Source organism: Apis florea, unplaced genomic scaffold, assembly GCF_048593485.1.
Source record: "Apis florea isolate Af1SG1 unplaced genomic scaffold, ASM4859348v1 contig_2492_pilon, whole genome shotgun sequence".
NCBI classification, from domain to species: domain Eukaryota; kingdom Metazoa; phylum Arthropoda; class Insecta; order Hymenoptera; family Apidae; genus Apis; species Apis florea.
In genome coordinates, this window is record NW_028256593.1 from 193,001 (window position 1) to 205,976 (window position 12,976).

The following is a 12,976-nucleotide window of genomic DNA, read 5'->3' on the forward strand; positions in this document are numbered from 1 at the left end:
ACCACACACACACACACACACACAATCATCTTAACATCGGCCTTTATTACAGATCAAATGATGAGTTATCAGATCATAATCACCGATATGATACTATCTTTAGTGAGAAAATCATTCTGTAAGATAATTTACCTGCGATAGACATGTCATGATCCAGATAGTGTAAAAGATGGGATTGGTGAATATTCCTTGGAAGACATTACGCTGACCATGGATTTTTCTAGCATTAAATTCGTTGAAAAGTGTCATCATGACGAATGTATTAAAGATAATAGTAAAGTGTTGCGTTGGACCGCCGCCAGCCTGCGCAACTCCTCGGCCTGTTTCGATGTCGAGCATCTTATCACCTATTAAATATATTTCGTCATTGAAAGAATGTAACCGTTTCGCTCATCTTAAAATCCAAAAGAAAAAAAAAATCATTTTTATAAAATCATTTAAAACATTAATTCGATATATTGATTTAATTTTTTTTTTTTTTTTTTTTTTTTCTATTAATATCGTTACTCGAATAATTCGAAAAGAATAATGAACTTATTTAATATCGTTTGGATTCAAGATGACACATAGAAAGTTTTTAAAAAAAGAGTAAAAAAGAGTATAATATTTACCAACGAAAAGAAGCATAAAAATTACAGTCAACTGATAGATAGCTTGGCCAAGAATGTTCTTCATCATTGTCCTGGAAATAAGCGGTTTCGTGCGACCGTAGGGTTTACGAAGAAGAAGATCAGGCGTAGGCATTTCGGTGGCCAATGCAAGAGATGCTAATGTGTCCATGATTAAGTTCACCCACAACATCTGCACCGCTTTAAGAGGGGAATCTTGCACGGCACATGCCCCGATAAAAGCAACTATAACAGCGACGATATTGACGGTCAATTGAAACTGCAAGAACTTTGCTATACTATCGTAGACGTTTCTACCCCACATAACTGCCTTCACGATCGACGAAAAATTATCATCCGTCAAGATGATATCGGAAGCTTCCTTGGCGACGTCGGTGCCAGCGATACCCATGGCAAAACCGACATCCGCCTTTTTCAAAGCAGGACCGTCGTTCGTTCCATCACCAGTTACAGCAACAACTTCGCGACTCGCGCTCGCTTTGCTATCGATTATGCCTTTTACGAGTGTATACTTGTCTGTAGGTGACGATCTAGCCAACACCCTCAACCTCGGCCACACTTTGTCCAACAAATGTTGCTGTACTTCGCCACTGCTATCGCGAATCCTCCTATTGAACTCTTTGCCTTCGAGGATCAGGAAATCTTCGTTTGGTTTCAAAATTCCACATTTCAAAGCAATGGAACGCGCAGTATTTATATTGTCTCCAGTCACCATTCGCACAGTGATGCCTGCTTTTTGACACTTCCTGATCGCTTCCGGCACCTCAGGCCGTACCGGGTCCTCGATACCCACAATGCACAAACACGTGAGATTGTTCACAACATTTTCCTCGTCATCCCAATTCGGCTCGTTGTCGATATGAACCTGATTAATCTCTGCTTTTCCAGGAACGAAATCGCGATACGCGATGCAGATAGTACGGAGACCATCACACGCCATCGGCTCGATCACGTTCTTTACCAGACGCTCTTGCATCTCTTTGGTAAATTTTTCCAAATGACCTTCACGACCATATATAAAGGCACATCTGGAAAAAAAAAAAAAAAAAAATATCGAAATCAAAGAAATGTTAAAAGATTATCGAAACAAATGACAAGATTTTTAATTTAATATCTGATCTTATGAATCACTGTGCGTGTATTCGCGAACAAAACAACTCCCCATCTTAATTGAAATAATATCTTATTCGTATATAACGTCATAGGATCAGACATCTCGAATATAAATGAGAAAGAATTAATCTCGAATGAATAATCGCTAAAAGATTATTAGAAAAGAAATAAACGCACTTCTTCATGATGATCTCGGAAGCGCCCTTGGTAAAGAGCCTGTATCCACCACCTTTCCTCGGGATGGCGGTGGACATACTCTTCCTAACGCTATTGAACGTGTACACACGCGTGAAAGTTTCCTCAGGTTGATCGTCTCGTATCGTCTGATAGTTCATGCCCAGGGCTATTACAAATCCAAGTAAGGCACATTCGGTTTTATTGCCGACTTGAAGCGGCAAATCTGTAGGTTCCTGCGCAGGCATTATTCTGGATGTGTACGCCGAATTAATAGAAATAGCTTGAACCATTAAGTTTCCGACATGCGACGGGATATCCGAAAACTGCGGGGTTATTTTACTCATCTTTTCGCATATGTACGATTGAACAACGGTCATTCGGTTGGTTGTCAGGGTACCAGTCTTGTCCGAACAGATGGCCGTCGCGTTACCCATCGTTTCACAAGCATCCAAATGACGCACCAAGTTGTTGTCTTTCATCATTTTCTATACACAAACAGAAAAATTATATAAATTCTTCGATTATCAACAGTTTCCTTTTCACGATTTCAGCAATAAATAAAATATATATATATACGATCTGAAAAAGTTAAGTTTTCACACCATAAAAAGAAACAAAGAAATAATTTAATCTAAGTTAAAAAAAAAATAAATTTCCAGAGTACTCAAGTGTATGTTTTTGATTGGCATTATATCATCTCATTTGTACAAAGCTAGATATCCATACTTTTATCAAATTCTGCTTTAGAAACTGTATATTTGATATAACTTTTAAGAGAATGAATTTGATAAATAGTCACCTTAACGGAATAAGCGAGGGAGAGGGTAACAGCTAGAGGAAGACCTTCGGGAACGGCAACTACAAGTACCGTTACACCAATGATCAAATGCCGCACCAGATCACCAGCGTACGTGTTTTTCCAACTTTTTCCCTGCACGTAAAATGTGGTAACGCAGAACTGAATGACTAGAATGATAACGGTAAGCACTGCTATGGTCGAGCCGGCGTAACCGATTTGTATGGCGAGTTTAGTTAGCTTGGCTTGTAAAACACTCTTCTCCTTCTTCCCTTCAGCTGCGTGGCTAACTGCATGATGGTTCTCCCCAGGTTCGGGCTTGGCTGCGCTCACATGGCTGTTCCCAGTTATTTCTTCGTCTGTTTCATTAATAACATACACATTCGTATTTAAATTTCTTTATAACTATTGCTTGAAGCTCGATTCCCTTTTCTTATCTTTCTTCTTTTTATTTATATCTGTTAATTAACTTTTATATGTCGCGTGATTTTTTTTTTTTTTTTTTTTTTTTACGAATTCAGTACTTATTCGCCATGTGCTCGATTTTTTTTTTACGAATATATATATGTATATGTAATCATTTCCTTGAATCCAGTGAAAACAATATTTCATGAATTTTAAATAGGAAGGGTCTCGATATTTTTTTCGTTTTTCATTAGCTGTTTCTGTATTCATTGTTGTTCAGAAAAATGAAATAAGAATTTCGTGTCTTTAGCTCACGATTGATTCTAAACTGAGCTTATTACGAATAAGTACCGTGTCAAAACGTTAAGATTTTATATATTAAAAATCTACTATATCTATAACTCGAATTCTTGGTAGTACTCTTATACACTCTGAATACACGAAATATTCAAATTTCGATTTAAGATGATTTAAAGATAAGGGTGTAGATATAGATAATGTTTCAAAGATAATAAAACTAGGAAAATGTGGATTATATGATTTTTAATCCTAATACATATATATATATATATTGATTTCAGAAATGTAGAAGAATTAGGCAAATAATGGAATCGAGTTTCCTTATAATACAACTACATATATTGCATTTAAATATTTTTCAACTAATATTAAACGATACTGGTGACTAATGTTAGTAATCAGTATCTATCGAAGAAAGGGAAGAAGAAATGTAGATATAATAATATAAGAGAGATAATAATCATACGAGTTAATCGAAAGGCATAACATACGTTAAGAAACATAGACACGTAAAATAATTATAAAGTATACAAAATAGAGAGAGAGAGAGAGAGAGAGAGAGAGAGAGAGAGAGAGAGAGAGAGAGAGAGAGAGAGAGAGAGAGAGAGAGAGAGAGATCATTACAAAAAAAAAATAATAATCAAAAGCTATACAAAAGTGTATAGTAGCGGTTAAGATTTCTCTTTAAATATGCATAAATCCATTGCTATTTGAAAGCATTCACAAAATCAAACGTAAATACAGAGAAAGTACAGAGAAGCACGGATGAGATACGATTCTATTTTTTCATGTTTTTTTTTTTTTTTTTTTTTCGCAAATCTTCCTCATTCAATTCATACGAGGGCATACTAAGAAGACGAAATAGGACGGAAGTGAAAGAAAAAAATATAGATCAATTTTTAGGAAAAATAAGACTCTCTTCGTGTTGCATATACGTGTATATGTATACAGGATAAGTCACATAAGATGTTATAATTTGTTTTCTCTAAAATCACTACATATATCGATATAATTGTTATTTTTAATTATGTGATTTATATTAGAGTTTAAGCTGAAACAAATTTTTCAACGATTTATTTTTAGGTTTGAACAATTTAATTCTCTAAATAGGGAAAAAAATATATTCTATTTAATTGCAAAAATATATATATATTCATTTTTACAACAATCTAAATTTGTATAATTATTTTCTTCTCGAAAAATTTATATAAATAATAATCGAAAATAATACAAAGAGTATTAAAAAAAGAAAAATGGAATATTATTTCGGAACAATTATTTAAATTTCTTCAAAACCATTTGTATTATTAAATGATGAACTCTCTAATTGAAATAAATTAATAAATAAATTATCTCAATATCTATAATATTTTTAAATTTTGAAGAAGACAACTTTATAACACATGTGACTCGCGCTATAAGATATTTCTACATTTTAAAATGTATGAAAATTTATTCTACATGGAAAAAAAAAGAATAATATTTTTTCATCTGACACTTCGTTTTCGAGAAAATCGAATTTAAAAATTTGTCAAATGTATGTGTACAAATTTAATCAATTTTCAATTAGATATACGTAAATTATTGAAAGAAGATTATTCTACATATGAAAATATAGAAATATAAATAGTAAAAAATACAGAATAAAATTTTTGCTTTTCAAGAAAATCTAAATTTGAAAGTAATCTCGATTTTCCATATATATATATATATATATAAAAGAACGAGGACTCAAACGACAAAATGTTATTCTAAACTTTTTACTTATTTTCACATGTAGAATAATCTCTTACCGATAATTGATTCGTATCCAATTGTCAAATTTTCAAACTTGATTTACTCGAAGATGAAGCCTTAAATGACTTAAAATTTATAGTCTTTTCTTTCGACTCATTTTTGCATGTAGAATCACCCTCTGCTCGCTTATACCACCTGTCCTAAAACATTCTGCATATGCATATACAGTATATATGTATATGTATAGTGCAATAAACAGAATAGACAAAGTGATATAAAGGATAAAAATTTAAAATCAGAAATTCTCCTATACATTTTTGATTATAATTTGAAAATTTTTTGTGTCACGTGCACTTTCTAGAAAAATAAAAGACAATTTATAAAGAAAAAAGAAAAGAAAGAAAGAAAAACAAGTGAATTAAAATTTAAAAAAAAAAAAAAAAAAAAAGAGAAAAAAAAGTACGCGCGCGTGCTCGTTTAATGTATACGTAAATATTGAACATTGAAATAATGAACAATAATGATTTATGATAGTACTTTATTCACCTGTTAATGACTTCTTCTTCCGCTGCTTCTTAGCCTCTAGATAAAAAAACGCATGCAAAACAAAATTGATTAGCAATCTATCTAAAAATGTAATATGCCAGTCGTTACGCCATATTTGTAAATTCTCTTTCATTCTTAATCTCTCAATTTCTATCGTGTATTCTATCCTCATATATCCAAACGTAATGCTTATTATAAATGATAACGGCTCAGAAGATTTATTTCTCTCTTATAAATACTAGCCCGTATTATGGTATATTGTATTTGTTGTTAATCATTTATAAAAATATGTTATATAACATTCAAAGGACCTCCCAAATTGTGCAACATACAACATATAAATCATAAAAAAAAATAAATAAATTATATTGGATTTAAGTCTATTTAATCCCTTATAAAGAACAATAAGATAAGATTTTTGTTATTATATTTAAAAATTAAAATTTTTTATGTTTCTAATTTTTAATATTGAATATTATATAGAAATATAGCATCTAATAATATATAGAGATAAGAAGTGATTCTTCGTTTTTAAGAAAATTGATCATAAAAATTCTTCAAAAGTATGCACTCTTTGACAATTATTGATATTTTTTGCAACGAAAAAAATAATTATAATAATTTTTTAATCAATTATTAAAATTACTAAAAAATTTTATTTCATGTTCCTCGTATTATAATAATAAATTTGCAATAATAAATCATTATTTATAATAATTACTATAATATTTTATGCAATAAAACCATCAAATAAATGTCTTTGTCACGAATTTTTGAAATCAATTTTCTTAAAAATAAAATTTTTTATCAACAAATCATAATTTATATTTTCGATGCATCTTTTCATAAAATTACCTTCCTATTATCCAAATTACTCGTTTCATTTCATTTATTCCATGTTCTGTAAAAACTATTCTTAATGATTTATGAAATGAATACATTGATTCATAGTAAGAATTGATCTAAATATAGTAATGATAAAAAATATGTTTAACTCATTCAATGGAAAAATTTCATAAATAGACAGATATAAGATAGAAATACTAAGATTTACAATTAAATACAGACTAATTTAAATATCTCAAAAAAAATAAGCATGATATGATAAGCTAATAATATAATAGTTTCAATTATACAGTAATGATAAATAATATACTATAATGTTTAACTTATAAAAATTCTATTACTACTACTTAAATTATTTATTTTCTACTAAACTATATAAAAGCTTTCTTGTTTAATAATTGTAAATAAATTTTTTAATATAATAACAATAAAGCTATAAACATATTTGAAACATATTTGAAAAAAAAGAAAAAGAAAGAAAGAAAAAGAAATTGGCAAATAATTTAGAAAATTGTTTAAAATACTGCAAATGCATGCCAAGAAAAACAAAAATATCATAAGTAATTGGAAAATTAAATTCACAATAAAATATTCTCACATCAATCCAAAATAAACTCCATGCGTCTACGTTTCTTTTACGTATTTTGCCATGCGCTTTATAATACCCGCTACTACTCTTTTAAAATAATTACTAATTAAATCTCTTTTATCCAAACTAAAATTTCTAGCATTTTCTATAGGAGAGAAGTAACGAGCTTTGATTAATTTTTTAAAATACTATAGTGACACAAATAAACTTGATATATTATCATTTTAAAAATAAATTTTATCATTTTGAAAACAAAATTATTCTTATTATTTCTTCTCTTCAGTGTTATAATTGAAATAATAATTATATTATTTGTTCTATTAAAATTCTGTTTTCAAAATGATAATTTTAAAATTTATTTCATCCCAAAATATTTAAATCTAATCAAATAGATTTACATTGATTATTTCGCATTGAAGTCAAATTTACATACCTTTCTTCATTTTCTTGATTTCTTGTTCTTGTTGATCAACAGCAGCACCCAACAAAGTAAAGATAATACCAGCCTGCGAGTTAACGCCTACTGCAGTAACTAACATTTTTCCAGAACCCTCCATCACATGCGTACCTTTTGAAATATAGATCATTGTAATCGTCATTCTAATACTAATAGTAATTAATTATTAATGTTCGATCTATTAAACAGAACCCTCACCTGAGAGTACCATGGGATCGAACGATTCTCCTTTTTTAACATGGTCTGACTCTCCGGTTAAACTGGACTCATCCACTTTGAGATCGTTGCTTTGTATAAGGATACCATCTGCTGGCAGCAGATCTCCATATTTTATCTGAATTATAGATAGATTCCAATTTAAAGAAGACCTTTATATTTTTGATAAAATAATATTCATATCCCAAAATTCATTACCGATGAATGTAATTTACTAATAAGTTCTCATATATGAAGACAAGTTCATGAGATATCAAATTTAAAAATATACAAATATATCTATATTGAAACACAACAATTTGATTTTATAATGATTCAAATATGGGTTTTTCAAGTTAACCAGAGAATCGTAAATCATAACGTCCATTTCATTTTAAATATCAGTTTTTGTTAATATAAAATTTTTTTAGACATACCTGACATATATCACCAACAACAATGTCAGCTACAGAAATCTGTTTGACCTCTCCTTGTCTAATGACAGAAAATTTATGTTCCCCCTCTATACGACTTTGGAGGCCCCTAAATTGTTTTTCCTTAGAGTAATCATTGGAAGCTGTTACTATTACCACCAAGATCACAGAAATAAATATAGCAGCTCCTTCTATCCAACCATATTTTGCTTCATCTTCATCTATTAAAGCTGAAAAAGTTTAAAAAAATTATTTTTTTTTATTTTCTCTATGCTAATATATTTATTAAATTATTATCTAATTATATATAATAAAAAATAATAATTAAAAAGATATTGAAATATATATTTACGTTTTTCTTCATCATCTGCTGGGTGATAAAAGCTAAGACCTAATGAAACCAATGCTGCTACTTCCAAGATAATTAATGTAACATCTTGAAGAGCTTCCCATACTAATTGTAGAAATGTTTTTGGTGGTTTTGGAGGTATTAGGTTGGAACCAAATGTATCCCGTCTATGTTGAATATCAGCTGCTGATCCACTGAGACCTATATAACAAAAGTTTATATATAAATATTTTAATCAAATATTCCTGAATTATTAAAAAATTAAAAAAACCTTACCTTCACTAGGTGAAGTGTATAATTTTTTACAAATCTCCTGCACACCACCATAGCTATTGACTTTAGTGACACCTTCACGTCCTCGGAGCTCCATGAGCTCACGAAGTTGCTTAAGACTGATACCATATTGGGTTGGTCTGCCATCTATTGTTGCCATTTTGTTTTTTCCACCGATGTTGGCTTAAGCCAACTTTACTATACTTCTTCACGCTAGCAGCTCGTATTATTCTTTAGTGTCACTGACACCACTGGCCTCCAGGAAGTTGGAGGACCAATAGCTACAACAAAAAAATAAACTATCTTGAAATTTTATTTCACTGTAAATTTTTTTATATCTTTAATTATCACTTTTAAATTAAAATTGGATTGAATTTTATTATTTTGTTATATATGAAGATTGATAAAAAAAAACATACAAGTAATTAACATATTATAATAACATGTGAGTCATAATTATTTATAGAGATGTATTATATTATGTCATAATTATATTAGTACACATTTTTAATTTTAAAAAAATCAGATTGAAAAAGCTAATATTACACTATCGTTAGTACAGAATATAAAAAATTTATGATTTATATAAATAATAATTTGTACAACAAAACTTCATGAATAAATTATTTATATATAATAATAATTTTAATTATAAATAATTAATATAACTAAAAAAAATTTTTGAAGTAATATATTACATATAATATTTTGCACAATTTCGATGTCAAAAAGATGCTTAAAAAAGATAATTCTTTTAGGTTTTAACTTGAAAATCATATATGATATTAGAAAATTTCTAAAAAATTGTATAGGAAATTGAAATCAATGAATTGAAACATTATCAATTGATACATATTAAAATTGAAAAAAAAATTCATCTGATAAAATAATAATAAAATATAATTTAAAAAAAAGGAAAATTTGTGATAAATAATCTTATCTGGACTGTCATCGAATGCCGACATAGTTTTGAGGTTATGTACCTCAACAAATGAATCATTACTTAAAGATGATAGACGGTAATAAAAGTGCTAGACACTCTCTTCCGAAATGATGTCACAATGAAGAAACAGTGTAACGGGACAGACCAATTGAACGAACATTGACGATATAGTCTGTCTAAAAATAACACCAACCGCGGAAAAGAAACAGCGATGACAGAGACATAAGGAGAAACACAGAAAGAGAGAACACCCCGTTTACCTTCTGGTGACAGTTTACGTGTTGATGCCGAGAACAGATTACAAATTGGCATACAAACCAACCTCCCCTTACTGATATGGACCACAAAGCTTCATTCTTCCCTGTCAATCTCTAACATGCAAAACCTTGAATCGCACCACACTACTCTAGGCAGCGAATTTGCTCACCACGGAAAGGCGTGTTAAGTGAAATAAGCCATTAGCAATATAGTAATCGATTCGTGTTGCCCTCTAGTTGCTCGCACACGTACTGCGCAAAGTTTCACTATTTTCCTTCGGTTTCACTTGTGGTTCAATGCTATATAAATCAACGTTACAAAAAAGAAATTAACATTAATATAAATTGTATAATAATAATAATAATAATAATAATAATAATTGTATAAAATTTATTTAATGAAACTTAATTTACAAAATGTATAAATCTTTAAAATACAAAAATATAAATAGAAAAATTTTTTCATGGATCAGCTTTCAAAAATGTTAAATGTTTGCAACTGTCTCAAAGTATTTAAATCTTTATTTAAATTTTTTAATAAATAATCTATAAAAAAATTACTTCAATATAATATATATACATGTATAATTAATCTCTGTAAGATGATTATCGTAACGTGTCTCATTGATGCAAACACTCACGATATTTCGCAATATATAATTTACGATATCATGAAACATATGAAACGGAATTCAACAATGAAATCGACACATCACATAACAAATCTCGCGATCAACTGAACGTTCTCTGCGTTTTTCATTTGAAAGTTCAACCTGATTCATTCATCGTGTTTACGTAATTTTTACTCATAATACTATTTTCATCCTATTACAAACAGACTCCTGGTAAATAACTATTAATTAATTGCAGCCTTAAATTTCTATTAACAACTAGTGTGTAGCATCATGAAAAAATGAGAATTCGCGATAATTTAAGCACATTTTAACAATATCTACAAAAAATACTTGATTAATTAATCACGTAACAAAATGATAGAAAATTTTTATAAAAAAAAAAAAAAAAAAAAATTTCATTTTTGCGTGTATAAGATTATGATTATATAATCATAAATTTCATAAATATTATAAGAATATTATCAAATAATATAAAATACTTTAATAAGAAGCAAAATTGTCTCGATGTTTTATTCGAAATAAAACACATTTTACCATTTTTTCACACATTTTATCATGTTTCAACACTCTATCCCAATAACCTTTTGTATTTAAAAAGCATCATTTAACTAAGAGGAATTGTTTTAAGCAATCAGAGTCCATTTCCTTGGCCGCATGGAGGAAAGAGATATTTTCTCTATGCTCTATATTTCGAGAGTGTATGTCGATATTGTTGATTGAGCTGAAGAGCCACAGTCGATACGGGACAAACAGAGCGGCAAAGCAACAGAAAAAGAGGGAGTTACTAAAGAAAGAAGAGAAATGATTCTTTTACCATCCAATTTCAACTATTTTCGTATTTTCACGCGGATGTTTTATTATTCTATTGCTTCTATTGTTTAAATTTATTCGAACTTTTTGATAGAAAGAGACAGAAAATTTACGGTGACAAAAAATTCTTATTATTAAATATTTAAATATTTAATCATTGAATAGAATAATAGAATAATAGAAGAATTGTCGTAAATAAATTATTTTTAAACACAAACAAATTATTTTTAATTATTTTTTGATCCATATTAATTATATGATTTTATAATAATTTTTCAAAAATCTTTGATAAATTTAACTTATAAGATCTATTTTCAACTTCTCGGTTTATATATATATATATATATATATATATATATATATATATATATATATCGATTATGTTTTTCCGTTTACTTCCAGTTATAACTAGTAATTTTCTAGGCGATAAAATCTCTCTCTTATAAATCTATACTTATGTATCTATATTATATCTATACTCCAAGTATAATTCAAAATCCACAGAAAAATCGAGTAAAAAATTTTATTTTTTTTTTTCCTTTAGGTTATATATATCTAGATTTAATACATGAAGAGTTGTTGACCAGAAAAGGGCTTCCTTAATTAAAAGCTAATAGGAAGACTAACTACTGCCATATTAAGCATAAAGATAATAAATTACTCTTATTTTCATACAATGTCCGTTTAGATTTTATGTCACATTTTACTTCTATCAAGATGAAAGATCTTCATATAATAAAATACCATCACTATCTTCAATATTGAATAATGAATATAGTACCATATAAATTGAGATATTATATACTTTTTATATTACAATATATTTTTTCATAATTTTTTATATATATATATCAATAATTAATAAGATGTAATTGCAATTGATTCATCAATAATTCCGAAAAAACCAACAATAATCTCTAAGCCTCTAATTATAATATTTCGTGAAAGTATTACAGTTCCTATTGACTCGAATAAAAGCATTATTTTGATGCAAATTTCTTACATGAACAACTCATATATATTTAATATTTATATATTCAAATTACGAATTATAATATTATCCTAAACAATACATAATATCCTATATATTTTATTTCTAGAATTCTTATTCTAGAATTCATCATTTATTTGCACTTCAAGAGATCAGAACCATAACCATATATGCAGTTATTTTATTGCAATTATTGCAGGAAATAATCAGTAATCAGTATTGTAATGAGTAATGAGTAGTAAGTTAGTTATAATATAGCAAGTAGTCAGTTATTGTAAATATTAATTATACTTTTGTTAATATTAAAGTTAATATTTAGTTAATATTAAATAGTGTAATATTTATGATATAATAATAAGTAGGTATTTATTTCTGTGATTATGCATCGATGGAATTAGTTAAATAATAAAAGAACTCTACTACAATTTCATCAATATATTTTGATAATAAATCAAACAAATATCTTTTTTTAAACAATTCTGTCATTTTATAAG

At 28.3% G+C, this 12,976-nt stretch overlaps 1 protein-coding gene across 26 annotated transcripts in view; it reads right to left on the reverse strand.

Annotated features, from left to right (window-relative positions):
• Window positions 1–12,976, reverse strand: part of PMCA (plasma membrane calcium-transporting ATPase 3) — a 67,401-nt gene that overhangs the window by 35,762 nt on the left and 18,663 nt on the right. For 18 of the 26 annotated variants that reach the window (XR_015291455.1, XR_015291451.1, XR_015291454.1 and 15 more), the window contains 10 exons: window positions 8,850–9,127; window positions 8,577–8,774; window positions 8,228–8,454; window positions 7,794–7,929; window positions 7,572–7,706; window positions 5,704–5,739; window positions 2,719–3,074; window positions 1,920–2,404; window positions 612–1,657; window positions 133–347 (listed from right to left, as the gene is read on the reverse strand). Coding sequence is in view for 21 of the 26 variants with exons in the window: in XM_086905813.1 (XP_086761939.1) it covers window positions 133–347; window positions 612–1,657; window positions 1,920–2,404; window positions 2,719–3,074; window positions 5,704–5,739; window positions 7,572–7,706; window positions 7,794–7,929; window positions 8,228–8,454; window positions 8,577–8,774; window positions 8,850–9,006 (2,991 nt within the window). In the remaining 5 variants the exon portion in view is untranslated. Of the gene's footprint in view, window positions 1–132; window positions 348–611; window positions 1,658–1,919; window positions 2,405–2,718; window positions 3,075–5,703; window positions 5,740–7,571; window positions 7,707–7,793; window positions 7,930–8,227; window positions 8,455–8,576; window positions 8,775–8,849; window positions 9,146–9,829; window positions 9,905–10,049; window positions 10,347–12,976 lie in introns of those variants that run through there. The other 8 variants (XM_086905804.1, XM_031916245.2, XM_086905808.1 and 5 more) reach the window with 8 other exon arrangements.